At 58.0% G+C, this 27584-nt stretch overlaps 2 protein-coding genes across 3 annotated transcripts in view; both read left to right on the top strand.

Moving 5' to 3' along the window:
- CLCN2 (chloride voltage-gated channel 2) overlaps positions 1-27584 on the top strand; it is an 82844-nt gene that overhangs the window by 63 nt on the left and 55197 nt on the right. The gene's annotated exons all lie outside the window — the stretch shown is intronic.
- On the top strand, positions 6-27584 carry EPHB3 (EPH receptor B3). Of its 2 annotated transcripts, none has more exons than XM_061452377.1 (16): positions 6-145; positions 13321-13385; positions 13744-14416; positions 21538-21693; positions 21846-22181; positions 22983-23107; positions 23271-23439; positions 23533-23638; positions 24035-24087; positions 24289-24411; positions 24507-24754; positions 24979-25194; positions 25285-25434; positions 25522-25715; positions 25852-26007; positions 26316-27584. In XM_061452377.1, the coding sequence occupies exons 1-16, from the start codon at positions 49-51 to the stop codon at positions 26422-26424; spliced, it is 2976 nt and encodes a 991-aa protein (XP_061308361.1). In that variant the 5' UTR covers positions 6-48; the 3' UTR covers positions 26425-27584. The 2 variants fall into 2 exon arrangements, with proteins under 2 accessions (XP_061308361.1, XP_061308360.1); XM_061452376.1 differs by having other exon boundaries at positions 23990-24087.

The raw sequence follows: 27584 nt of genomic DNA, 5'->3' as shown, positions 1-27584 counted from the left end.
CGCCGAGCTCGGGACTGCCCGGCGGGGCCGCCCGCACCGCCCCCCGCCATGGCCGCAGCCCGACCGGGGGCCCCCCAGCCGCCGCCGCCGTTGCTCCCCCTGCTGCTGCTCCTGCTGCTCCCCGGCGGCCGCCGCGCTCTGGAGGGTGAGTACCGGGCGGGCGTGCCCGGCCGCTGCACCGGGGCCCGTGTGATCGCGCGCACACACATACGCACGCACCTTCCAGGGTGTCCCCGGCCCACGGGCCTCCTCGGCGTCTGTTGTTGGCTCAGCTTGACTCGTCGCGCCGCGGACGCCCAGTTGTTCCCGCGGGGAGCTCGCCACCGCAGCGCTCCCCAGCCGAGCTCCTAGTTTTTAGCCGCCCTCAGTAGGTTTCAGAGTCAACGCCCCGTGGAACCGAGCCCGGTGCGGCCGAGACGCGGCGGCCGCGGCCGGCGGATGCTGGCAGGGAGCGGCGCCTCGTTGGATACGCGGTTCACGTTCCGAGGCTTTTCGCCACGACCGAGAGGGCTGGAATATTCATATTTATTTCAGTGGAAGCTCGCGGCATGCCAGAACTGGCGGGGCCGTCGGAGGAGTGTCCGTGTGCCGTGTCCGACTCTATCCCTGCCCCGACAGGGCTCGTTGCGCCCATCGCCTCAACCCCCGAAGGTCCGGCGTGGAACCGCCGGGGGGTGAGCGGCCACGCGTGCCGCATCGGCTCGGCCGCCCTCTCCAGAGGGGTGAGAACGTGGGAAAAGAGGGGGGTCTCTCCCCGCGCTTTCTTGGAGTCGAATATAAAAGGCGGGTTTAATTGTCCCCACCTCGTAGGGTGAATCCCGGCCCACGGGGCAGCCCCGTCTCCTCTCGGCTTTGAGCGAGAAACGCGGGTCTTGGTTCTGCTGCCGGACCGGGAGGTCCCCGGGCGAGCGAGGCGTATCGCATCGAGGAGGAGGCGGGGACCCGGGCAGGGTTTTGTCTCGGCACAGAGTGTGCCTCGGCTTCAACCGGAGGCGGTCGACGATCCGGTGTCCGGTAACCGAACCACCGCCGGAGAGGCGGGAAGGGAGAAACCCCGGGAAGAGAGGAGCTGCCGGTGCCCCCGCCCGGGCGGGTTGTGGCGGAGGTTCTCGCTTGCTCGGAGGCAGTTTTGCGCTCGGGCTTCCGCCGCCGTCGCCCGGCGGTGCGGGGTTTGGGCTGCGGCACCGAGAGTGGCCGTGGGAAGGAGCCCTTCCCACCGCTGCGGTTTGGTGGACACGGTTCCTCCGGCTTTGGGCTTTGTCAAAAGTTTGGGGGGTGTTTGTTGCCCGCGTTTCGGTTCGTTCTCCCTCCCTGCGATTTCTTTTTTTTTATTTATTCTTTTAAAGGGAGGAAAAAAAAAAAAACAAAAAACACAAAACAAAAAAAAACAACCCTAAAAGCTAGTTCTCCTTTGTACGCCGTAGGAAACAGAGCTGTGGGCCTGCTTGGGCCGTGAGCTCCGGGCTGAGCGGGAGCCCCGCGGCAGGAGGAGAAGGCAGAAGACTGCCTGCAGCCAGCCCTCTTGGATGGAGGTTCCCGGGGACCACTGCACTGGGCAGAGCCTTGGTAGCCCTCCATGCCTGCCGGAGACGTGCAGGAGGATGACGTTGTGGGCAGGGAGCTTGGCGGGGCCCCATGCCTGTTAGGCAGCCCCTCGCTCCTACCCATCAACAGCTTGGGAACTGGGAAAGGAAAGCCAGAATGGTGGCTGGCAGCGGGCATCGCTTAGGGACAGTCCCTCCGGTCCCTGGAGAGGCAGGGATCCCCAGCCTCTCCCCTGCCGTCGTCTGGGGATGGAGCGGTGTGAAAAGCCGGATGAAGAGAAAATAAACAGCTCCTGCTGAGGAGTCGCTGGGTTTTCTCAGCTTCCCAAACTCGCAGAGGGGTCAGGGGACAAACACACTACCCGAGGAGGTCAGGGCCCAGCTGGGTGCCAGCCCGATGGGACCACTTCAGGGCTGGCTGGCAGCCACTCAGCATTTTGGGGGCTGACCCCAATTCCCTTGGGATTTTCTTCCTTTTCTTTCCTTCCTACCTTCTTCCTTTTTTTTTTCTCATCTTTTCTCTCTGTCTCTCTTTTCCCCTTCAGCCTTGTCTGAGCTGGAGGGAAAGTTGCAGCTGGGCCGGGAGAGGCTTCTGCCTTGCCCACATTTAGGAAGCCATTGCTTGCATTGGGGTCAGTGAGCTCCTGTGCTTCTGCTGCACTGGGCATTTCTGGCAGCTAGCAATACTGCTTCCTCATGGAGACCGGCATGTTCAAGCAGTTACTGTAAATTTAGCGTGCACGTTTGTTCAAATATTTTAGTGCTGATCATAAATCTGGCGTGGCCATAAATCCGCACGCGTGTCCTGCAGACAACAATGGCAGTGAGCGCTCCCCGGACCTGTCCACCTTACCATCCCCTCTGAGGGGGCAACAGGCAGGGCTTGTGGCCAGCGCCCAGCTGGAAGGTCCGGAGGCTTTGGGGCTGGACGGCACTGGCCATTCCCAAGGGTTTGGCGGGGAGTTGGGTTTCTTTACAAGGCCCCACAAGGGTGGAGGGGAAAAGCCGCGCTCGGCAGCAGCTCAGTGAGGGCTTTGTGCTGCCAAGGAGAAAATGGTTTCTCTCCAGATCCTGTAAGTGCGCTGGGTCTGTTTGAAGTCACAATGTGTTTTTCTTCTCCGGTTCAGCAGTCCCCAGACCGGCTGCAGAAGGAATGCTCTATCCGGGGGCAACAGCGGATCCTTTCTCCAGTGCAGGGGTTGGAGCTGAGGAGTTTGTCCCAGTGGGGCTGTGGGAGCAGAGACCCTGTGGGGAGCAGACACGATGAAACAGCATAGGGAATGTACTTTGTGCAAGGCCCCTGCCAACTGTCCAGAGATAAAACCCTAGGCTTCAAAACATCTGCCCGAGGGAGTGTGGATAGCCACAGTCTTGATCTGCCCGTTGCCACAGGGGTGCAGGTGGGCTGAGACCGGGACCTGCTTTCCCCAGGATCTGTGCTCCCAAGCAGCTCCTGCCCCGAGCAGCCTCTCTGGGCACAGGACTCCATTTAAAGTTGGGGTTTCCCACATACTCCCCCACAAATGCCGTGCAGAGGGACCACATTGCTGCGTGTAGCCCCAAGCCAACTTGGGTTCTAGTGAAATACCCAAACTCCCCTGAAGCAGGAGGATTTCAAGGGGGTATTTTCCTCCGTTGGCAGCTTCCAAACCCCAGCCAGGCGTTACACAGGCTGACCACTCTCTTCTCTGCACCAGCAAGCCCCTGCTTAATTGACCCCTGTACTGGAACTGCCAGGTATTTTCTTGGCAGGAGATTTGCTTTCCGTTTAATTACTTTTCACTGAAATGGCATGTTTCTCCGCAGGGTGATGGGGGGAAGCTAGCCCTGCTGTTTTATTGATGCTTGGGGTAGAGCTGTGAGGGAAAGCGGGTCCTGGGGCTCCGCAATGCTTGCTGGATTCATTAAATCTCCCATTCCTTGTTAAAAGCTCTGCTTGACGAAGCTAACCTCGTCCGTGCTCCCAAGGCGGGGAGAAGGGCTTTCCTTTGTGTCAGGCGGAGCATGCAGAGAGCCGAGGAAGACAGAAAACTTGCAGCATTGGTCTGTTTGCAGGCCTGTGTTTCTCACCCAGTATACAGCTCAGCTGTAGAGGCTGCGGGGCTGTGCCCATCTAACCCTTGCAATTGGGAATAGCGGCTTCTGGTTTTTATGGAATGAACCGAAACTCCTTGTTTTGTTGTGATGACTTACTGCAAGAGACATTTGGGGAAACCAGTTTGTTGCATTTTCTTTCCGTGAGCCGTTTGCTGCTGCCACTGGAGCAGGGGAGCTTGGTGTTTAATTAAAGCAGCCCGAGCAATCTGAATCACAGACTTGCATGTTTTTAAAATTGTAGCTGTTCCTGTTGTGCTGAGTCAAACTGGTTTGTCGGGATTGAGCGTCTCTGCCTGGGAGCCGCACTGGGGGAAGGGTGCTGCGGCCCTGGGGTCGGAATCCCCATTCGCGGCTGGCAGAGGCAGTGGGGTGGGTGCTGGCCTCTCCCTGAGGAGAACCCGGGGAAAGGGGGACTATCCTTGTGGGCTGCGGTGGAGCCAGTGGCTGCCATCACCCTGGGCTTCTCTGAGGTTGAAGCCGTAACAAGTTGATGTCTCTCCTGGAACAGGAGTGTTCCCAAGCAAACCGTCTAGGGGACAGTGGGGATGGGGGTGCCCCTCCATGACCAAGAAGCTCCTTGCAGTAGCATGGGGCCAAGCTGCCATCCTGAAGACTTGTAGCAATGGCACTCCCACCTGGCGGGGACACTCCCGTTTGATTCCATGTTTGGGTGTTTTGTTGCATTTTTATTGTTGCTGCTCGGGCTGGGGGGGAGCTGGTGGCAGGGCACGGCCATCCCCCGGCGGAGCTGAGCCCCACGCTCGGTGTGGAGTCCAACAGGGGCCATGCAGCAGGGTGGGTGGGCAGCCTGCCTCTGGCAGGCCAGTCCTGGTGCTTGGCTTCGGCATCATGGAGGCCTCGTGGGGCTGAGCTTAAGAGCGGGAATGTGTCCCTTTCCCACAGAGCCGCCATTTTCAAAGGCGCTGCAGCCCTCCCCAGCGTCTGCTTTCCCTCAGTGCAGCTAGACCCTCCGGCCCATGCTCCTAGGGCCGGCTTTGCATGGCTGCCCCTCTGAAGAGGGAAGGGAGCCATCTTAGGAAGATGCAGGAGTGCAGCAGCCGGGCCGGGTGCAGGCTCCATGGCGTGGGGGTCCCGGGGAAAGGCTGTGTGGTGTGGCTGCCGTGGGGGCCCTTGCGTTTTATTTTTGCCCGTTGCTAAGCTCCGTGCTGCCGGGCCTGGCTTTTCTCATGCATGTGGCAGGAGCTGTTGACAAACACCTGTTTCCCAGCCCCCTCCCCAGGAATGCCCGGGGGCCTCACTGGGGCTGCGGTGCCGGAGGCGGGCAGCAGGGACACCCCTCCAAGGGGAGCCCTCCCCTGGGGCTTTCCTGCCCCATGGCAGCTGCAGGGGGATTTGGGGCTCCCTGTTCCTCTTTGAGGTGTGGCTGTTCATGCAGGGCTGCTGAAACCCATCCCGTGTCCCGGGGACGGGCGCTGGTGTCCCTATCCCCCCTGCACACACACAACCAGTCCTGCTTGTCCCTTGGGTGCTCTGACGCCTGCCTGGCAAGGGCTGGGGCGCGGGAGGGACCCCGTGGGGAGGGGGTGTTCGGCGGGTGCGCACGCACACGCGGCGTGCTATCCAAGGCCTTTTTTTATTAATGAGAAAAATGTGCAGGGCTTGAACGATCGCCAGGAACAGATTTATTCTAGTTCCCCAGAAATTAAACTGAAATGAAGGAGCGAGTCAGCCCGGCCCGGCACCCCCTCCTGACTCTGTGCTTGTTTTAACTCTGGAAGAATCTGACTTTGGGGGTGGGGGAGGTGGTGAAGGAGGGGGGGGATATTTGGGTTTAAGCAGTTCCAGATGGGCTTGGTGCTCGAGGAGAGACAAGGAAGCGAGCGTAGTGCAGCGCGGAGATTTGGGTAACTGCCCCAGGCAGGAGAGAGGAGGGAGATCTTGGCAGAAAGTCTTGCTCCGTGCTGCTGGGATGGGATGGAGCTTGGCAGCCGAGCCACCCAGTCTGTGGGGCGAACCTTTGGATGTGCAGCAAGTAACCTTTTTTGGGGAGGGGGTGGCGTCTTTTTTGTTTTGAAATATCATTACTCCTTGCCTGGGCTCTTTCCAGAAGTACAACCTGGAAAAAAAATGGAGCTGGAGTGTGGAGAGAGGGGCCCTTTGGACATCAGCCTGCTGCAAATGGTTGCCCTGCAGAGGCAGGCCTGCAGCACCGACCACGTTCCCTTCCTTCCCCCAGGGACTTTGGGGCTCTGCATCCACCCGTGCCACCCCAGCTCAGCCTGGTGGCCCTATGGGGACACCTGCCTCATGAAGCCACAGCCACAGGGCAGTGGCGCTGTGGAGGGAGGTGGCAAAAGCATCCCCATCATAGCAGGGCCTGGAAACAAAGGTGGCTTTGCGGGACAATTTGCTGCCTACGTCCTGGTTGATGGCGTTCGCAGCTCAAACAGGTCTGGCATTTCTCAATCAGATGAGTTGTTTCTGTGGCAGTGGAGGGTGGCTGCGTAGCCATTCCTGCTGGGGACGGTGACCTATAAATCTCTCCTGCCTGCTGGCCATAGAGCTCCTGCCTGCCCCTTCCTATGGGCCGGGCAGAGACATGCCCATCCCGAGTGGGCTGCAGTTGTTCTGAGGTTGGCAGTGTGTCTGGCAGCAGGCAGGGCTGAGAGGCTGTCCGTGGGATCTGTCCTTTCCCGTTGCCCACAGCCTGGCAGAGCGAAAGCGGCTTTTCCCCTGGGGTGAGCTGAAGCAGTGAGCACCAAGGCGCATCCACCACGTGGGCAGGGATGGCAGCTCTTCCCTGGCCAAGCTGACCCTGGTGTGGCACACCGGGTTCTGACATCTGAAATCCCCACGGTATTAATAGAACAGTAATTGCAGTGCAGGGCTGGACTCAGGCAGCTGGCTCACGTCCTCTCCCAGCATCAGCACGGCCTTTCTGTGAGAGCGGGACCTGGCAGGGCTCGGGCAGCAGGCTGCACGTGTCCTTGGCATGCGATTGCAAGGCAGGAGCCTGCCATCCTGCAAAAGCCCCAGGCCCCAAGTACTATGCTTTGGAGGGGAGCGTGTAGAGCATGGGTGCCCGCAGGTGCCGGAGCCTGGCTTGGCATGTCCCTGTGCACAGAATGGCAGAAATCTGTCCTCCCCAGCTCGGCCCAGTGCATGACCGGGAGGAAATGAGCGCTTGTCCCTCCCCGCATCCCAGGCACTGCCACTTGATCTGCTTTTTGCAAAGCTGGCACCTGTCCTCTCTCACATGCTTCAGTCTGTCTCGCAGCCATCAGAAAACAGCTCCTGGTGAGGAGCACACAGCCGGAAAACCCTCTTCAGCCAGTTAGCAGCCAGTGGGTGGACGACGGGGCAGGGCTGGATGGAGGGGGAGCGCTCCCATCCCCCTCAGTCCCACATGCCAGGCAGCTCCTGGTCATCTGGGAGCTGGATCTGGCCCATAAGGAAGTGCAGGGTCGGATGAGGAGACTGCGAGCGAGATGCAGCCAGCTGATGGTTCAGACCTATGGGGCTGTCTCCCCATGTGAGGTTGTTATATCCTGCTGTGGGAGTGGGATTGAGAAATGGAGGATGCATCCTTGTAGCATCATTGGAATTGGCATCTCTGGCTGTGCAGGGAGCTTATTGTGGTGCCAGCCAGACCAGGATCGGCCACAGTGCTGGGACCAGTGGTGCTGTCTATCCTTGGCCAGGCTTTCTGGGGTCTGCCCTGTGCATGCATGTGTGTTGTGTGTGAAGGGGCCTTAATCTCAGTTGGGGCCTCTGGGCCCTGCCATAATGCAGAAATAATGAGTCTATTATTAAGTGCCCACAGTACTTCTTCACTCTGCTGGCTCGACTCCAGCAGCAGGCAGAACCTGCCCCGCTTGAAGTGGATGTGTCATCATTTGCCTCAGCAAATCCAGTCCCCTTTGATGATGGGCCAAACGCCCTTGGCATGAAGGGCCACAGCTGTGATACAGGCCCCCTTTTTTTTTTTTTCTTTCTTCCTCCCCTTCCCTCTTCCCTTTGTTCCCAGTTCACTGGCAAGCCGCTGGCTCACCCCACACCTGGGGCCAGGGCGCGTTGGTGGGCATGGGTGGCCCGAGCTCTGCATACCCCTGGAGAGGGCGAGCTGTGGGGCCAGCGTCCCTCACTTGACGCTGGGGAGCAGCAGACGCCCCGCACGGAGCAAGAGCGGGTTCCCAGCGTGGGCAGCAATAGGGAGTGCTCAGCCCTTCCCTGGGGCTGAACCGCGCTGCCCGCACCGACAGCCGCGACGGTGGGACCCGCGCGGCCCCCGGCCTTGCACCAGCCGCTGAGGCAGCCCGGTGTGCGGGAGGGCTCCCCGGGGAAGCCGGATTCACCGGGCAGGACGAGGGCGCGGGCTGTGCGGAATGCCGGCAGTGCTGCCAGCCCCGTCCCTGCAGAGGGAGCTGGCAGACAGCGTCTGCCGGCACCTTCGCCAGGCTCCCAAATCCCGTGCCTGGCATCTCCGCCACGGGTACTCCCGGCCCACTCTAAGTGCTGCCTCCCTCCCTCCCTCCCTCCCTCCCTCTCTGGATGCAGTCTTCCTCACTGCTCTTCCTGGCTGTCGGCTGCATCAGCAAGAGCCTCCCTGCAGTGTAGTTTGGGCACGAGGGGCTGCGAGTGCCGAAATCTCTCGGTATGTCACCTCCTGTGCACACAACAGCTCTGAAGCTGCCATTTGTGGGGTGCCCCATCACAGTGCACATGCGCCGCCGTGGGCTGAGTGGGATGGAAGTGCTTTCCCCTTGCACGCAGCATGTGGAGTCCTCTGGCCTTGGAGCCGGGTCATCTCTTGCCTGGGAGGATGATGGCCACAGGGTTTAGATGGGGTCAGAGAGGGAAGGTCCCTCCTGGAGGAGGAGGGATCCGAGTGCTTGGCACGCTCCAGGAAAATATGTTGCGGGGTCTCCCAGACCTGATGCTCACGCAGGGCGCTATGTGTGGCTCAGCTTTTGTGTATGGGAAACACTCGTCAGCGGGAAAAGTGCAACCTCAGGTTCTCTCCCACAGGCAGCTCTTTGTTCCCAGATAAAGGACCTTACACCAAAGGCCCTTTGTGCCGCTGTTCAGAGCAGTGCTGGGATTAATTGTACCGATAGGTGCTTGAATGGAGAGTGCGCAAGGCCGCTCACTCCTGCTGTAATTATCTTCAAAACTGAGGAGGAAATTAAAATATGTGGGGAGATGCCCCTTTTGGTGGCTTTTTGACTAGCAGGCAGTCACCAGGATTCAAAGTGCATCCCTAAACAAGCTGCCTTTCCTTCCAGAGGAGCGCAGCAGTAAGGGGGAGAAGCATCCAGCACTGCTGTGAGTAGCCACCACAGCAAAAGACGAGCCACATCCTGGGGAAAATGGCCTAGCCATCGATGCTGCCTACAGGAGCCCAGCATGGGGCGAGTGGCGCGCTGGCTGGGCCGCACCACTCGCCGCACTCTGAGCTCCTGCAGACATGGTGCCATGGGTGCATAGCTCCCAGAGAGCATGGGCACGTTGCAGAACAGGTTCCTCTGTTTGTGGCAAGGCTGTGTGAGTGTCTTTGCTAACTTTCCTCCATTGCCTTCTTTCAGGATGCTCTGGACTTGCGCGAGCTGCCTTCTCATCGGGGCAAGGAGCTGGCGTCCTATGTTGCCAGTGCATCCTGATAAAAGCCGGCAGATCCCATGTTCAAAGGCGAGAGCATTCAAATCGGAGCCAGTTGGTGGAGATAATTGAGTCTTCCCCAGTGGCTTCATCTTGAAAGAATTTTGGTTTTTTGTCTTCCCCCCATCTCTTTTCTGGCTCAGCCATCACTGCTGCGCGCGTCTGCCACTCAGCAGCGCGAGACGGGCTCTCTGGGCCTCTTGGAGGGGAGTTCAAACGTTTTTGCTGGCCTGAGACTCTGCATGCCACATTCCTAAGCCCCTGCATGGGGAGGAAGAGGTCCCCAGCTCCAGATGGGTCCCCACCAGGGCTTCAAACACCCAGTGAACTGCTGGGGACTCTGTGGAGATGATGGGACGACTGCTGGTGGGGGACCACTGGTCTTTGCAGCTCAGGGTGTGCCTGGGAGGAGATTTTGCAGGGTAGGGAGGAGGCAGCCAGAGCAATGCACACAGCTCTGCCCAAGGAACGAGACTTTTTCCCTGCCCTGGGATCCCCCTCTGCCATGGAAATCCTGCTTTTATACGGGGTTGACTATGACCTGCTGCACTTGCTGAGTGCATCCCTTTCTTTTGCCCAGCTGAAGATAAGGAGAGGACAACTCCCCAGCACTGCAGACAATGATAAAGCAAGCCTTAGGGTGACTTCCCCAAGCTGGTGAAATTGGGAGCCAATTTCCCATTGACTAATGGGACCGGGATCTTGCTGGGGTGCTCAGGATTGAGGTGGCTTTGACTCACTGCTTAGCCAGCCCTGACACTGTTCACGTCCCTCTGAAGCACCTGCAAACCTGAACTGAGCTGGGAAACCACCTGTGCTCTTCTAAGCCCAGCTCTGGCACTGTGTGCCAGAGAGAAAGAGCAGCTGGTGCTGCTGAACCACTGAAACCCAGTGCTTGCTCATCTCCGCATGCATTTTCATGGGGGGCCAGCACTTAGGAAACCCAGAAAGGACATGGGTTCGGTGCTAGGCTGTCATGAGGTCTCTGCGGTAGCTTTAAGGGCAGAGAGCAGTTTCTGTGGCTTGGCTCAGCGTGCTGCTGCAGGCCACGGGATCACGCAGCACCGCAGCCCGCAGGGCTGTCTACCTGTGACCTTCACAGTGAGAGGCTGTGAGGGGCTGGGGAACACCACTGACCCCACCTGGCCCCACTTGCTCCCAAGGCTGCAGGAAACCCCTGTGCCCTCCATGCTCAGCCGTTTCCTTTAGCTGAATTGCTCAGTGATTTTATGATTTCCCCTCCCCGCTCTCTGTGTGGTTTACGTGGCTCTTGCGCCAGCAGTCAGCTTGGCTCTGTCAGGTTTTTTCCCTCCACTGCTGGTCAGATGGTAGATGCTGCCAAATTAGGATGCATGCAGCAAGCCTCCTGTCCAAGCCATGTCTCTGCCCTGGGCCAGCACTGATGGGGAAGGGAGCTGCCAGAGGGCATGGCTGCCCATGTGTCCTGTCCTGGGGCTGGGCCAGTATGTCAACGGCTGCATTCATGGGGCCTGCTGGCATGCAGGGGAGTTCCCACATACCCTGTCAGGTTTGGGGAGCAAAGCTCCCCACGTGGTCAGGTCCAGCCCAGCTCTGCTGCAGCTGGCCATGGGATCCTTGTGTTGCCTTGTTCATGGGCACACCCTGCCACCCAGATCCCCATCAGGTCCCTGGTCTGACTCACTGCAGCAGCCACTCACCCACACCAGCCCTGAGCATGCAGCGCATCCCTTCTCTGCTCCTCCTGCTGGGTCCAGCCCCACTGCAGCTTGTGCCAGGAGCAGGACCCGTGCAGGGTCTCTGTGTGGGACTTGGCAGCCCGGTGTGCTGTGAGTGCTGAGCATGCGCTTCGCTCTGCTCTGCTGCCAGCACGGCATGCTGGGGCCCTGCGCAGCACTGCTGTGCCCTTATTAGGGCAGCTGGGGCTGTGCCTGTCCCTCAGAGAGGTGTGGGTGGCCCTGCTCCACAACCTGCTCCCTTGTGGTCCCTGGAAGTCACCCCGGTGCTGGAGTCTAGGGAGCACAGCAACATCTCAGGGAGGTCTTATGCCCAAGCCGGCCATTGGTAGATGATGCTGTGGGGAACAGGAGGGGAGAGGGATGGTGGTTTACTGCATCCCCTGGACAGGCAGTATTTTGGGACCAGGCAGAGGCTGCCCCGTGTGTGCCCAGCACTATCCTGCACATCCTGTGCCCCAGCCCTCGTCATGTCCTCATTGTGAGTGCCCTGCATTACCTGCTTGGCAGAGGGCTCCTTCTTTCTCTCCCTTTGTTTTTGTGGATATCCCTAGTTTGTGTTCTTGAGAAATAGCAAATAACCACTGCCCCATAACCGCCTATGCACTCTTCCTATTTGCAAACAATAGCTGGTGTTAGTTTGTCCTTCCTGTTATAGGTGCTGCCTCCCTGGCCCTCTCCTGGCATAGGAGCTGGCACCATGAGGGGTTTTCCTCACTGTCCGCAGTGCCATGTCTGCTGCCAGTGCCACCAGCCTGCAATGTGACTGCATTTGTGTTTGCTCCAGGTGAAGAGCCTGGGTGAGAGGCAGACTTGCCAGCCAGGCTGGGATCCTGGCAAACAGCAAGGCAGGTCGGGGAGCCCACATGTCCCCAGATGTGCTTGTTTATCTGTCCTGTGGTGGCACTCACAGCCCATGCTCCTGGCCAGGCTGTGGGTGCTGGCATGGGAGCTGCTGATGGGTCTCCCTGGGCTGGGACAAAGGAGGAAGGTGTTTTATCTCCAGCCAGGCTTCATCCAAAACCCAGTATTTCCTTCCTCCTCCATGCTTCCTCCCTGGCTGGGCCAGCGTGTGGTTTTCCTGGGGTGGAAGGAAAGAATCTGAAATTGCCTCTCACTCCTGGGGCTGAGCCGTGGTGCCTGGCACAGCTGAGCTGCCCCAGCACATCTTGTGTCCCAGCTATGGAGATAGAGCAGCTCCCAGCCGCTAAAGAGCCGTGACTGCCTGCCCTGCGTCTCAGGACAGGATGGGCTGAGGGATGGACTGATGGACAGCCCTTGAGCTGTGCAGGGTTTGGGATGAGGCCATCCCTGCAGCCCAGGAGGGGGGTGCCTTCAGGAGGGAGGTATTTTGGAGCTGTTGCTGGGCCCTGCTTGGGGCAGGCACCAAAGTCCCTCTGAGCGCATTGAGGTCTCCAGGGTCTGTTTCTCAGCTCTGCCATTTACATCCCCCTTGCCCCAAAAACCCCTAGGCAGGAGAGAGTCCAGAGGACCCCAGTGGTGCGTGCTCCCCTCCAAACAGCCTATGGGCCATCCCTGGAGCAGGGGTCACTGAACAGCAGCCCACAGAGGGGCCATTGGCACTGGAGCACATTGTTGTCCTCCATCCTTGCATTTCATTCCCGGTTTTGTGCACGGTGCTTGCGCAGAGCCGTGCGGCTCTGCCCAGGATTAGCGACAGCTGCCTGCAATTGCAGCTCTTCCCAGACAAGCGTCTCGCTCCCCCAAGGCTGGGGCTGGGGCTGTTTGGGGAATGCTGCCGGGGTGGTTTGTCTTGTAGTCTGCTCCAGGAATGTTGGCCAGACGGTCAAATTCTTCTCCCCTCTTGTAAAATGAGTGATGTGGGGCGTCTCTGGGAGAGCAGCCTGCCAGTCCCTCCTCCTCTGGATAAACCTGCCTGGCCCGCACCTCCCTGTCATGGGAACGGGCCCTTTCAACCCCAGCCACAGTAAATACAGGCCCTGCCAAAGCTGAAGGGGGAGGGCGCAGACAGGGGCGCCTGGCCTCATCCCCCCAAGCTGGCCAGGAGTCATGGCATTGCACTGGTGGCCGGGGTGGCACCCTGTCCCTGTCCCCATCTGCCCAGCTCCTCATCATGCTGCTTCCCTGCACCGGCGCAGCTCCCTGGGGACGCCTCACTCTTCCTGTTCTCCTGACGGGAGGAGAAAAATCTGGAGCCTGTCTGTGCCGCTCCCCCTCCTCCCACCATGTCTCACCCCCCAAGTTGCTGTTTTTCACAGAAATGTCAGGCTCGGCTCTCCTCTCCCCCACTCCTCCTGGGTTTTTTCCATCTAATTTTGGCTTTCATCTCCAATTACTTCTTTCTCTCCTCCCTCTCTCTCCAGAGACCCTGATGGACACGAAGTGGGTGACCTCGGAGTTGGCATGGACAACTCATCCGGAGACAGGGGTAAGTAGGGAGCCAGCCCCAGTCCATACCTCCAAGGGGCACAGCTGGACCTAGCCTCACAGGAATCAGGGCTGCTCGACAGCGCCTTTGCAGAGCTGGCTGCATCTTCCCCCTTCCCCCCATCCTCTTATCTCATGAAACCATCTCCTCTGACCCTGTGCTGGCAGAGTGTGAGCACTGTGGTCCCTGGCCCAGATTGCTGTTTGTCACTTTGATGACTAGGAGGGCTGGGACTGGTGGTGATGCAGCTGCTGCTCTTCCCTGTTACCTGTTCCCCCCGATCCCACACCATTCGCAGTGGGTCCATGGCACTTATCTCCCCAGCTGAGGATCTAACCTGCTCCTCTCTCACTCGCAGTGGGAAGAAGTCAGCGGTTACGACGAGGCCATGAACCCCATCCGCACGTACCAGGTGTGCAACGTGCGGGAGGCCAACCAGAACAACTGGCTTCGCACCAAATTCATCCAGCGCCAGGACGTCCAGCGTGTCTACGTGGAGCTGAAGTTCACTGTGCGGGACTGCAACAGCATCCCCAACATCCCTGGCTCCTGCAAAGAGACCTTCAACCTCTTCTATTATGAGTCAGATACGGATTCTGCCTCTGCAAACAGCCCTTTCTGGATGGAGAACCCCTATATCAAAGTGGATACAATTGCCCCAGATGAGAGCTTCTCCAAGCTGGAGTCTGGCCGTGTGAACACCAAGGTGCGCAGTTTTGGCCCTCTCTCAAAGAATGGCTTTTATCTTGCCTTCCAAGACCTGGGAGCCTGCATGTCCCTTATTTCCGTCCGGGCTTTCTACAAGAAATGCTCCAACACCATTGCTGGCTTTGCTATCTTCCCGGAGACTTTAACGGGAGCTGAGCCCACTTCTCTGGTCATCGCGCCAGGCACCTGCATCCCCAATGCGGTGGAGGTGTCTGTACCACTGAAGCTGTATTGCAATGGCGATGGCGAGTGGATGGTACCCGTGGGAGCGTGTACGTGTGCCGCTGGATATGAGCCTACCATGAAGGATACCCAGTGCCAAGGTACGTGTGTGGCAGAGTGACCATGGCTCTTGTCTCCATGGATGTGTTGATGTGGAAGAGTCGGTTTTGTGTTGAGCTTAGTCTGTTTTCAGAGGCTTGGGAGCTGGGCAGGCTGCCCGAGGAGGGAGCAGGGTGGTATCTCAGAGGACTAGTCTGCAGTTTGACTCAGCATCTGCAAGCCTTAAAGCCTTTGTGGTCTGGATTGGCACAGCGTCTGCTGTGACGCACTGGTTAGCATCCCCCAGTGCTATCCTCTGAGGGATGCATCTCCTCACCAGGAGTCGCAGCTCAAGGCATGGTCCTCAGCAGGGATCCAGCCCCTGAGCGTTACTGAAAGCTCCTTCTTGCCCCTGCTGATGTTCCCAGTGTCTCTCCTCTCCTTCCTGTGGTACTCATGGCTGGGGCAATTGATTATTCCTGGCAAGCATAATTTCATGCTGTTTGTGCGGAAGTGTTCAGAAATGCCGGTGGTGAGCAGGGCCCTGCTGTGCGGGCTTCAGGAGAAACCATGCGGGTACATGTTCTCCTGCCAGTACTGAGGGCTTGCTGTGGGGAGGGTGGTGAGGAGAACAAAGACAGGGCAGCCAAAGCTCCCTGTCCCTGCTCGGAAGGCAGGGAAGAGCGTCCTACACATGGAGGTGTTTGGGATGTAGAGGCATCCTGGGCAGCAGGATAGTCCTGTGCAGGTACTGCAGCTGCCATGCTCTCCCATAGTGGCTTTGGTGTTTCTGTTTCACCCCAGGTTGGGTGTGTTGGTAAGGAAAAACCTGCCCAGGTGGATGTTGCTCTCCCTTGGGATGATTCTTGCCTTGGAAGTGGTCTCTGGTACACAGGACCCTACCCTGGGGTGGCTGGGGTTTGGGGCGGAAAGGTCACTGCTCCCCTTCGCTGGAGGTGTTGCACAGGGAGCTGGACACTGGCTGGGTCCCCAGTTTTGGATGCCTTGTGTTTGCTGATGACAGGGTGCTTGGCGCCAGCCCTTTTCTCTTGGCAGGGGCGATGTGATTTGGGATGGCCCATAACGTGTGTCTTGGGCCAGGCTGGCCTCTCCATTTGCTTTGGGAGCAGTGTAGCTATCGGCAGTGCCACTGCAGTTGGTTGGGGAGAGCTCAGCCCGAAGGACCAGAGCCTCCAGCACCATCAATGCCAGCACAACCCCAGCTTGGGTGCCCTGGCCCCCGGCATCAGTCTTGTGAGCAGCCTGTCTGGCTCTGCCTGGGGTAGGTGGACACCAGTGCCAAGCATCCATCGCTGGGTGAAGAGCGCGCACTTAAGCGTGTGCTGGGCGTATGCTCCTGGGGAGCTGTTTTTCTTCTTGCTTGGACTGGGCAATCTTTGGACCATAAAGGGTGTGGGAGGGTTTGGGCACAAGGTGAGTTTCCAGCGAGCATCTGGTCTGTGCTGAGCAGGGGCATCCCAAGGCAGGACAAAGAGCTTGTGTTGGGCTCAGGGCATCGTTGCAGCCTGGGGGGAGGTCCCCTCTCCGCATCACCCCAGATGGGCAGACACCCACACAGCAGCTCTCCCAGCGCCTTTGATATCCCCTGCCAGGCCTCAGCTTCTTCCCCAGCTTGCAGGGAAGCCATACTGAGCTGTGGGCACGTCTCCATCCGGCAGCCTGCCTTCTCGCTGGGCAGAAGCGGTGGTGTCCTCACGTTTCTCTGGGAAAGTTGCGCTGCGCTTGTAGGATCAGTTTTTCCGCCATGTGATCATGTGTTTTAAGTGGAAACAGCTGAAGAAGGGCTGGGAGAAGCTGGAGCTGCAGCTCCCTTTTCTGCTCTTGGCTGGAAGTTCCCTTTCCCTGCTTCGGCAGCCCAGCACCGCCAAGAAGGCGCTCAGCCCCCGCAGTGTGGGGAGCAGTGCGGATGCAGCCCCGTGGAGCTGGGGTTTCGGCACTCAGCCCCAGGGAGCCCGCCAGGGCTTCACCATGCAGGCGAGGAGCACTTCTGAGTGCCAGATGGCATTTTAATAAATAACAATACCCAGTTACTGCTTAGATGGGATAAGCCCTGTTGTAAATCTCTCCCTTTCCCGAGACTTTGAGTGGCCTTTGAAGATCTCCTCCTCCTCCTCCTCCTCTTTATCTCCATCCAGAGCCAGGATTAGACCTTGCATTCAGACCTGTTACAATGCAGCTTGTATCCCGGTCCCTCAGGAGCCGAGGGCTCATCCCGCCCGGCTGAAGGCAGATTCTTTGGCATGCTTTGTAATGCGATACGCCGGGCTGGTATCTGGCGCTCTAGTCCTGAGTTGCCACAGCATTGATTTGGCATCTCATTCTCAGCCTCATTATCTTTATTTAATTAGCACATGGCCCTTCTGGGGGTTGTGCTGCTTCCCACAGGCTCCCTGCCATGCAGAGCTGCAGAGGCGGCTCTTGCAGGACGAAGAGGAGCTGCTGAGCAGGGAGGGGGATGAAGGCTCCTGCATGCCTCCGCAGGCAGGGGTGCCCTGCTTTCACCCCCTGTAGCCCCCGGGGTTCAGCGTTTCTGCACCCCCATCCCTCCTCCTTTTGGTTTGCAAGCACCCAAACCGCTGGGGGGATTTGACATCAACGTGCTCCCCATGTTGCACAGGTAGGTGGTGGGAGTTTCCTTTGAGTAGTGCGGGGCTCCTGGCACAGAGCAACTCAGCATGCGGCACCTCCCCGAAAATGCTCCCGGGCATGTGCTCCCCATGCCAAATTCACCAGGGTTTGCACCTCTCGTGTTGCAGGCTTCACCCAAAGACAGAAAGGTTTGGGGTCGGGCAGGCTTCCATGACAGCACTAGCAGCAAGCCTGCTTCTCACATCGGGAGGGTCCTGCAGAGGGGCCATGGCGCCCCCAGAGCTTACCCTCTGCTCGGGAAGGGGACTGAGACTCTCTCCTTGGACCCATTTCTCAGCCTTTTTGACATCCCTTTTCTGATGGCACCAGGCACTGCGTGTTTGGGTGCTGTCAGTAGGTGATAGCAGGTCAGGCTGAGGCCAAAACCTGAATTTTTGCAGAAATAAATTTCCCGTGTAATCAGTGACTAATGGAAACATCACCCTGTATTAAAAGAAGAAAAATGCCAAGCAAGCATTACACTTGCCAACTGTTTGCAGCTTTGCGTTGCAACACGGGCTTGCTGCATGAAACCCAGGAAGTGAAACTGCTTGCTATTAATTGCCCGGACTCCCAGATCAAAGGCAGCTCAGCAGCACAGGCAGGGGAGAGCTGCCGGGTTACAGCCAGGCAGTTCCACAATGGGTTACTTGTAACCCAGTCGAGGAAATATGCCCCTGCCGTCCTGCCTGTGACCTGCTGTGGCTCCAGAGGCAGCTTTGCTTATTGAATTCCCTCTCCCCCCCCTTTTTTTTTTTAGATAAAATGGTTTCCCGCCTGTTCTTTGGATGCCACTGTTCAACCCCCCGGGGCCTCTTCCCTTTCTCTCCCCTTCAGGTTTATTCCATTCGTTTCTAGACTGCGCTAGTGTGAAATATTTCTACCCAAAGGGTGATTTTTTTTCATTATTATTATTTTTTTTCTAAATCAAGTGCCTTTTAAGACAGACTTAAAACCAGAGTTACCACCTCGGTTGTAGCCAGGCTGTTACTTCCACAGCTCTAATCCATCTGCAGCCACTTACGAAAGCGGGAAGGGAGCGAGCCGTGCAGGTTCATAAAGCACAGATCGTCCCAGGCAAACTCGATTGCTGCCTTTAAAGAAATTACAGGGTTGCTGGACAAAGGGATGTGATCAGTTTAATTTATCTAGGCTCAAGCGAGGCGTTCTGCTTCAGTCCTACAAGGAGAGAAATAGCTGGAAGGATGCTGCTTGGCCTGGAATAGCATTGTGTGGATGGGAAAGCAGGTGAGACCTGAAACAGGGTAGTCTGGGGCTGGTATTTCCCAATATGCTGTGGGCTATCCCTTGCTTCCTCCCTTTCCCAAGGGAGGGCACTCCGAAATTTTGGGGATGCATGCAGGGTTCGTTGCTGCTTGCCCACATCCCATGCAATGATGGAGGCTGCCTGCGGGATGAGTCACTGCTCACTGCTGCTGCCAGGAGGTGGTTTTTTTGGCTCCCTCCCTTGGACTTTATTCACCGGGTTGGAGATTGTTTTGGGAAGAGTGCCCTCATCTTCCCCCAGCCCTGTGCTGCAGTTCTGTGAGGCAGGATCAGGCCCCAGAGGTGGGCAGAAGTAGCTGGATGGGCAGTGGTGGGTGCCGTGCCGTGCTGGGTGGGTGGTGCCCCGTAGAGGGTGCAGGGGCAGTTTTGCAGCAGCCCCTGGGCTGTGTTACTGCCCCTCTCCCTCCCACACTGTGCACAAATCCCCTCCACAGCTCATCCCCACAGTGAGGCCAGGCTACATCTCCCTCCTGTCAAACCAGCAGCTCCTCATCAGGCTGGGCAGCTCTGCTGTGCTTCCCTGACCTGTTATCCTGTGGCTGTCAGTGACTGTCATGTTCTCCCCAGAGGTGACCACAGCCTGGCACCAGGAGATGTGATCTGTGTGCCGAGGTTCAGGGTTGTTATTTTATTTGAGGACACTTCAGCAGGACAAGTGCTTATGCAAACCTCTCAGTAGGGAGAAGGGAGCCTGGCTCCCCAGCTCCAGCTGGATGGAGTCACGTTCCTGCTCTGGAGCTCCCAGGCTCATTCCCCGGTATGCTGGCCAAGACAGTGGTTGTTATACTGGCAGTTTCTTGCAGAGAAGAGATGACACAGCGGCTTATCCACTGGGGACCTGGGATCAGCTTTCAGCTCAGTTACAGCCTTCAAATGTGGCGGCTGATAGCTGTCGTGCTGCCACCAAGGTCTTTATGCTCTGATTTATTAAGCAGAGTTGGAAACTTCAACACCGGAGTGCATCTGGGCCTCGGTCCTCCTGCTCTTCTCCTGCTTAACAGGGCTGAGGCATGGATCATCCCCATCCTGCCACAGTGGCATGAGAGTGTGAAGAAATTATTTTTATCCCTTGTCTCTGCATTGGGCCCTCCTGTGCAATGGCAAGGAGCTGCCCAAGGACGGCTCTGCCTGTCCTCCCTGCACAGGAGGTCACTGTTTCCTCCATGCCCATAACCCACCAGGCTGGCACCAGATGGCCCTAGGCACCAAGTGCCATCATCCCTCCTGCATCCTTTGCAGGGTGCCTCGCTGTCCCCAGCTGCCATTCCATGCTTGGGCTGTCGGCTTCACACAAGCTCTGGTGGCTCCAGCTTCTCTCCCCCCCTAACAAGCCTGTTATTTCAGGGGGTTTTGTCCCTGATGGATCTGGGCTCCTGTCCATAACCAAAGCATGTTTGTCAGCTTTCTGAGCCCAGAATGTTCCTGTCCAAGAGGTTTCAGTCATCCCTCATTTCTCAGCAATCTGGTTCCTTATGTGTGAATCTGCATCCACCCAGTTTGAACCGCCTGGGACTCCGGCTGGGGTGCATCTGCCTGTGCTGAGGCTGCTCCGCTACCTCTGCCCATCTGCTCTCCATGTCTTTGCTTTTCGTGGTGGTGAGGGTAGCCTGGGCTGAGGGTTGGGAACCCTGAATGGGCTGGTCAGGAGCTTCCATTGGTCAGCGATGAGCAGATCTGTGCACTCCTTTGCCCTCCAGCCTGAGCAGTTGAGATGGGCTAAGCTTTCATTTCCAAAGGGAAGGCCCAGAGGCTGGGTGAACTCAGCTGAAGGAGCCAGAGTGAGTTGAGCCGTGTGGTTGGTCATGTTTTGACCAAAGAGGAGTTTCCTTGCCAAGAGGCTCGCACTCTGGAAGCTGGAAGTGAATCCTGCTGCCCATCCATGCAGTGGAGCTAGAGAGCACAGGGTGCACAGGTCCCCTGCTTGGCCTACCCCCATCATGGGGCTGCTCACACGTCCCCTGGCACCCTGGAGCTGTGTGTGGATCCCTGTGGAGCCGGCCCGGCAGCGTGTGACTCAGTGCTCCACACCCCACACATGGGCCTGCAACCAGCCGGAAAACTTCCATGGAGGGTGTCAGGAGATGCCTCATAGCAGGAAACTTCCGCTTGCCACAGCCTGGTGAAGCACCAGGAAACATCCGCCTGTTTAGAGGGTGATGTGGGACAGGCACGGGAGGTGGGACTGGGCTGCCAGGAGGGTTACATGCCCTCAGGAGCTGCCCTAACCCCAGGTGAGTGAGGAGGATGCTCCTTCCTTTGGAGCCATCAGTGCTAATGCTGCCCCACCTGTGGTAAACAGAGTGATCCCAAAGCAGAGCCGGCACCAGCAGGTCACTTGCCACTTCATCCGCTGCGAACTCAGAGCACAGGATGCACTTCCAGGGGCAGCATTGCGATAAATCAGGCTATTTCGAGGCATGCGTTGTGTTCCTCAGCCCACTGTGGTCCTTGGCTCAAGTGCTGTTAATCCTTTCACGTGGCCCTCATTACAACCAAACAACCCCTGGTGCCAACCGGGAAGGGTCCCAGGAATTGTGGCTCCTTAAAGGACCCTGATCGGAAGTGGGCGTAGGAGGTGGCAGCGGTGCTGAAGCAGCTCTTTAGCCAAGGACCTGCAGGAATGTTTTAATCTCGCTTAGTGCTCCACTTGAGCAGGCCTCGGGAGGTGCCACCACCTCCCGGCTCAGAAGTGGCTGAAGAGCCCGAGGCAGAAAGTTTGGGGCTGTGTAGCTGCATTTTGGGCCATAGAGGCCTCTTGCAGGGGCTGCTGCTGAGGGGTCCTTTCCTTCCCAGCCATATTTCCACAGATCACTGGCCCTATGGAGGGTGCTGTGTCTGGGAGCCAGAAGGGGAAGTGCAGTGAAGTAACAAAACTGAGGATGTGCTCTCCTGGCAGAACCTGCCTTGACCCCCGTAGTGCTGGTGACAGTCAGCTCTTCGTATCTCCAGCTGCCCTGGTTCTGATGCTGGAGCACAGCATCTCTGGGGCAGAGCTGTGCCTGTGCTGGTGGGTGCCCCGGCCTAGTGTCAGCAGCCTGCTCTCACCCACTTGGCCCCAGCCAGGGGCCCTGCATCCCTGGGCATGGCTGATGGCATTGGGAAGGCTTGTAGGTGGTCTGTGTACCTCAAGCCTCTGATCAGAGATTTGGCAGGGCAGTGGGGAAGGGTCTGCACAGCTTTGGGAAGGAGGTTTAGGAATGTTTTCTGAGTGCATTTTATAACTCAAGTCTATTTTCCCTTCCTCCAGCATGTGGCCCGGGAACCTTCAAGTCTAAGCAGGGGGAAGGTCCCTGTTCTCCCTGCCCTCCCAACAGCCGGACCACCTCCGGAGCAGCAACAGTCTGCACTTGTCGAAACGGCTTTTTCCGGGCAGACACAGACCCCGCAGACAGCGCCTGCACCAGTGAGTCCTGCCTGGGGCGAGGAGGGAAGGCGAGGGCTGCTGTGGAGGTGATGGGGGTCTGCAGCTGGTGTGCAGGGAGTGTGCTGTGCTCACACCAGAGGTGAGCCAGGCACGGGGCCGCGCCATCCCTGACCCCCACATTCTCCCCACAGGCGTCCCCTCTGCCCCCCGCAACGTCATCTCCAATGTGAATGAGACATCGCTGGTGCTGGAGTGGAGCGAGCCGCAGGACACGGGTGGGCGGGATGACCTGCTCTACAATGTCATCTGCAAGAAGTGCAGCGTGGAGCGGCACCTCTGCACCCGCTGTGACGACAACGTGGAGTTCGTGCCGCGCCAGCTTGGCCTCACCGAGCGTCGCATCTACATCAGCAATCTGATGGCCCACACCCAGTACACCTTTGAGATCCAAGCTGTGAACGGCATCTCCAGCAAGAGCCCCTACCTTCCCCATTTCGCCTCTGTCAATATCACCACCAACCAGGCAGGTCAGTGTTGCTGCTGGAGAGTGGGGGCTGGCTCTCTGCTGCAGAGCGGAGCAGGGTTTTCTTGCTGACAGCCTTGGAGGCTGCAGTCCTTTGTGCTGCTGTGTTACTGGCTCCTCGCGCCTGCATGTAATCCCCTGGGTAAATTGTCCTCTCCATTTAACGCGTGTCCCTGTAGGAGATGAGATCAGAATGCATGCAAGCAGAGAAGGGCAGGATTGGCAGATGCTCCAGAGAGCTCTGCATCTCCTAGACCTACCCCAGAGATGTTGTGCCTGCTGCGAAGGGAGGAGGAAGGAAATGAGATTTCTCCCCTGTGGGCCTGGGAAGGCTCAGCACCAGCCCAAACCTTCGCAGCCAGCCAAGTGCTTTGCCGTTCCCTGCTTCCTCCCACTCTGGCCCAGCTCCAGCGTGCTGGTAATCTCCAGCCACCGCACTCTGATCTAATTTCACAGGTCTCGTCAGTGGGGTGGAGTGTGGAGCTCCTGGCAAATGGAGGTGGGGGGGAAGCCCCAGTTTGGGCTCACTTCCCCAGAACAGTTTGCAGCTAGGTGTGGGGTGAAGTGTTACCTCTGTGCTAATTCTGAGGCTCCCCTTGGTCCCTTATCATCTTAGGTGTGCAAGATGTTGATATCGCAGCTCTCTATGGAGACTTGTGGGAAGCTAGTCTCAAAGCTTTTCCATGCCTTTCCAGCAAGGTTATCTGAGCAGGTCCCAGGCAGAGACTCACCCATGATAATGTGGGATGGTGGGGGTGAGTAGCCTAGCACAGATGGCTCATTCCTCCTCTGCCCTCTTTCCTAGCCCCTTCTGCTGTGCCTACGATGCACCTGCACAGCAGCACTGGGAACAGCATGACACTGTCATGGACTCCCCCAGAGAGACCCAATGGCATCATTCTTGACTACGAGATCAAGTACTCAGAGAAGGTAAAGCAGAAGGCAGAGTAGCCTTATCCTTCCTCCAGCCCTTATGGCTGGTCATCAGCACCATGGCAAAAGTGGTCTCTGCAGAGATAGTGCGTGGGGGATGTGGAAGGCAGCAGAGGGGGGATTGTGTCCTAGAGGTGACATCCACGTGTCTCCCCTACAGCAAGGCCAGAGTGATGGCATTGCCAACACAGTCACCAGCCAGAAGAACTCAGTACGGCTGGACGGGCTGAAGGCCAATGCTCGGTACATGGTGCAGGTCCGGGCACGCACAGTGGCTGGATACGGCCGCTACAGCCTCCCCACGGAGTTTCAGACAACTTCAGAGGATGGTAGGTACCAGGACTGGGCTGCCTCTGTGCCCTACCCATAATATGCATGCTGCTGCCCCAGCTTGACACTGATTCCTGCTTCTCCTCCATCAGGCTCCACCAGCAAGACTTTCCAGGAGCTTCCTCTGATCGTGGGTTCAGCCACTGCGGGACTGTTATTCGTCATCGTTGTAGTGATCATTGCTATCGTCTGCTTCAGGTACTGGCTTTGCAGGGAGGAGGGAGTTCAGAGCTGGATTTCAGGGATTGCTCATGTCTGCCCCAGAGCTTTCCCTCTTGCCTGTGGATAGAGCTCTGGCAGCTCCAGTCTGAGAGTGAAGGACCGGACCTGTCGCACAGGACCAGAGCAGAGGTCCTGTGAGAGGATTGTGCATCACTGCTTCCCCAGCAGCTCCTGCCATCCTCACTCAGCACAACTAAGCCATCTTCTCCCATTGCACCTCAAGCAGAGGGATGGCTCTGCTCACAGGCTGTTGGAGGGGAAGCTCTCTGGCATAAGCTGTCTGTGCTGGGATTTGCAAGCTGGTAGTGAATGTCTTTGCCCCATCAGGAAAGGGATGGTTACTGAACACCTCCTCTCGTCTCCTTTGGGCAGGAAGCAACGCAACAGCACGGACCCCGAGTACACAGAAAAGCTGCAGCAATACGGTGAGTGTGAGAGCCCAGCAATGGGCTCTGCCTGCCCTGTCCCAAATCCTGCTCCCTCTCAGTTCCTGCTCCATGCCCAAGCAAAGGGGCAGGCTTTGCTAGCCAGGGCCTGGGAGTGATGGGCTGACAGCCAGCCAAGCTGGCTTGGCATCTGTCACCTATGTTGTGTCCCTCCTGGTGATCATTCCTCTGCTCTTGCAGTCACCCCTGGGATGAAGGTCTACATTGACCCCTTCACCTACGAGGACCCCAACGAAGCCGTCCGGGAATTTGCCAAAGAGATTGACATCTCTTGTGTCAAAATCGAGGAGGTCATTGGAGCAGGCAAGTCCAGGGGCTGTGCACAGCAGTGCTGAGATTGCTGCCTCACCCTGCCACATGGCTCACCATGCCACCCCTTTTTCCCCATCCCACTGCAGGGGAGTTCGGCGAGGTGTGCCGTGGGCGCCTGAAGCTGCCAGGCCGCCGTGAGATCTTTGTGGCCATTAAGACGCTGAAGGTGGGCTACACGGAGCGGCAGCGGCGGGACTTCCTGAGCGAGGCCAGCATCATGGGCCAGTTTGACCACCCCAACATCATCCACCTGGAGGGTGTGGTGACCAAGAGCCGCCCTGTCATGATCATCACAGAGTTCATGGAGAACTGTGCGCTCGACTCCTTCCTCCGGGTGAGCATCCATTCCCTCCTGCCCCAGATGGGGGCTGCAGCTCCAAGGCCTCCTTCTCCATCCCTCTGCATTGTCATGCTGGTATACCCAGAGCTGTTGTGCATAGACACCATGGCATGGGGAAGAGGGGAGCTGTAGGAAGGATGAAGGTGGTGGTAGCACATCGGGATCCTCCCCCAGTCCATCTGGGGTGTTGAAAACCCTTTTGATCTCTCCTGTGGCAGTTGAACGACGGGCAGTTCACAGTCATCCAGCTGGTGGGAATGCTGCGAGGCATCGCTGCCGGCATGAAGTACCTTTCGGAGATGAACTACGTGCATCGAGATCTGGCTGCCCGTAATATCCTGGTCAACAGCAACTTGGTCTGCAAAGTGTCTGATTTTGGGCTGTCTCGCTTCCTGGAGGATGATCCGGCTGACCCCACCTACACCAGCTCCCTGGTATGGGACACTCATGGGGATCCACTGATCTGGGGATAGGGGGAGACACCTCAGGTATGTGCTAAATAATGGAGTTGTGTATCCGTGCAGGGAGGCAAGATCCCAATCAGATGGACGGCTCCTGAGGCCATTGCCTACCGCAAATTCACTTCAGCCAGCGACGTGTGGAGCTATGGCATTGTCATGTGGGAAGTGATGTCCTACGGGGAGCGACCCTACTGGGACATGTCCAACCAGGATGTAAGTGTTCCCTGGGGAGCTGGGAGCTGTGGGCTCCCCATGGGAGCCCAGGTAGCTCACAGCCTGCCTCTGCATGTCTCTCTACAGGTGATCAACGCAGTAGAGCAGGATTACCGCCTGCCACCCCCCATGGACTGCCCCACAGCACTGCACCAGCTGATGCTGGACTGCTGGGTGCGGGACCGCAACCTGCGGCCCAAGTTTGCACAGATCGTCAACACGCTGGACAAGCTCATCCGCAACGCTGCCAGCCTGAAAGTCATCGCCAGCGTCCAGTCTGGGTCAGTGGCATCCCTGCTTCCAGACCAGGGAAAGCTGCAGGGGTTGGGACTAGAGATTTGGGAGGGCAGGGATACACTTCCAGTTACACCTCTCTGTCTCCTGCTCCCTGTGACCTGTGGCTCTCTTGCCCTTTAGTATCTCCCAGCCGCTCCTGGACCGCACCGTCCCAGATTACACCACCTTCACCACTGTGGGAGACTGGCTGGACGCCATCAAAATGGGACGGTACAAGGAGAACTTTGTCAATGCCGGCTTTGCCTCCTTTGACCTGGTGGCACAGATGACTGCAGAGTAAGTCCCTGCTTGCGGAGGAGGGATAAGGCTGGGGCTGGGGCTGCTGCACATTGTCCCTAGCCTCTCCAGCAGCCAGCTCCTCCAGCCTTAGTGTGTGGAGGGCTGAGTTGTGCATGGAGTTTTCCCAAGTGAGAGAAGCTTTGGGATTCAGCATGCAGTCCGCCTGTGGTGTCAGAGAGACAGTGGAACTTGGCAGAGGGCTGTAATGAAGATGGATGGGGGTCCCTTGGCAGTAGCTAAATGGGGCAGGGCCACGTGCTGGTATAGCTGCTGGCAGGAGCTGAATCTTTACCTTCTGCTTGCAGAGACCTGCTGAGGATAGGGGTGACGCTAGCAGGGCACCAGAAGAAGATCCTGAGCAGCATTCAGGACATGAGGCTGCAGATGAACCAGACGCTCCCGGTGCAGGTTTGACCACAGGGGACTCTGCATTGGAACGGACCGAGGGAACCTGCCAACCAGGTTCAGTTTGCGGTGCAGCCCGGCTTCCCGTTTTCCCCTTCACATGGCACTCCTCTGCCTCGGACGGTCACCTGGGACAGGACGGGATGGGCCGCCCTTCCCTGGATCGGAGGCACTTGTGCTGAGAGGGAGCCCAGCTTTTCGTCCCGTGTCCTGGAGCGGCGAGGCAGCAACGCATCTTCATATTGAAGATGGATTATGGGACAGAGATGGCACATCCCGCTTCCCGCCCTGTCTCGGTGCTCATCAGTTTGAAGAGTTGTTCTGCTTCTTGGATTTCTTTTCACCCCATTATTCCCCCCCAAGTCCTCACCCCTCCCTGAGGCCACAGACTGTTGACTTGTCCTCTGAGTCCATCAGACACATCTGAAGCCTTCCCTAACTCTGGTCCCCGTGTGGAAGCAGCCAGGGGAGGCCAAGCCAGCAACAGGGCCGGGGCAATTTGCCCCAGACAATCACTCCTCTCCTCCAGCCCTGGTGGCCCCTCTGCCCAAGGGTCTGCACTGGAACGTGTCCAAAGGGAAGGCTTTGCTCCCTTTCTTGGCTTTGCACGCCAGAACCCGAACCTGATTTACTATGCAGGGAGTTAGGCAAAAAAAAAGCAAAAAAAAAAAAAAAGAGATATATTAAAAAAAAATAAGAGGGAGCAGAAAGGGGAGGGAGGGGACGAGGAGCCCGGCTCCACACCTCTTACCCTCTTGGTTCTCCTGGCCAGCTCTGGACTGCAGAGCGAGGCCGTCAGCACGTTTGCACAGGGACCCTCCGCCCCGGGACCGACCAACGGCAGCCGCGCTCCCCCAAGGGGCCGCAGAGTGGGGCTGGGGCAGGGGCTGCACCGGGGGCCGAGGCCTGGCCTCCCGCAGCCTCCTCTTTTATGCAGAAGGAGCGGGAGCCGCCAGCGCGGCCGCCCCGCTCCTGACACACGCTGTGATTGCTGCCAAAAGACTCACTCACCTTTCCCTGAGGATTCACTGCAGCCCGGTTCCTCCAAGCTGAGGGAGAGACTCCCAGCGTGCCTGAGTGTGCGTGAGTGTGTGCATGCGTGCGTGCGTGTGTGCTGGCCGGCAGGACTGTGTGAGGCAATGGGCAGAATAAAGGCAATAAGAATTTTA

The sequence above is a fragment of the Pezoporus flaviventris genome, unplaced genomic scaffold, assembly GCF_033815535.1.
Source record: "Pezoporus flaviventris isolate CSIRO_AGI_PZ_B2104156 unplaced genomic scaffold, CSIRO_AGI_Pfla_v1 ptg000013l, whole genome shotgun sequence".
Taxonomy (NCBI): Eukaryota; Metazoa; Chordata; class Aves; order Psittaciformes; family Psittacidae; genus Pezoporus; species Pezoporus flaviventris.
Note: the sequence above shows the minus strand (reverse complement) of the source record. Positions and strands in the feature narration are given on the sequence as shown.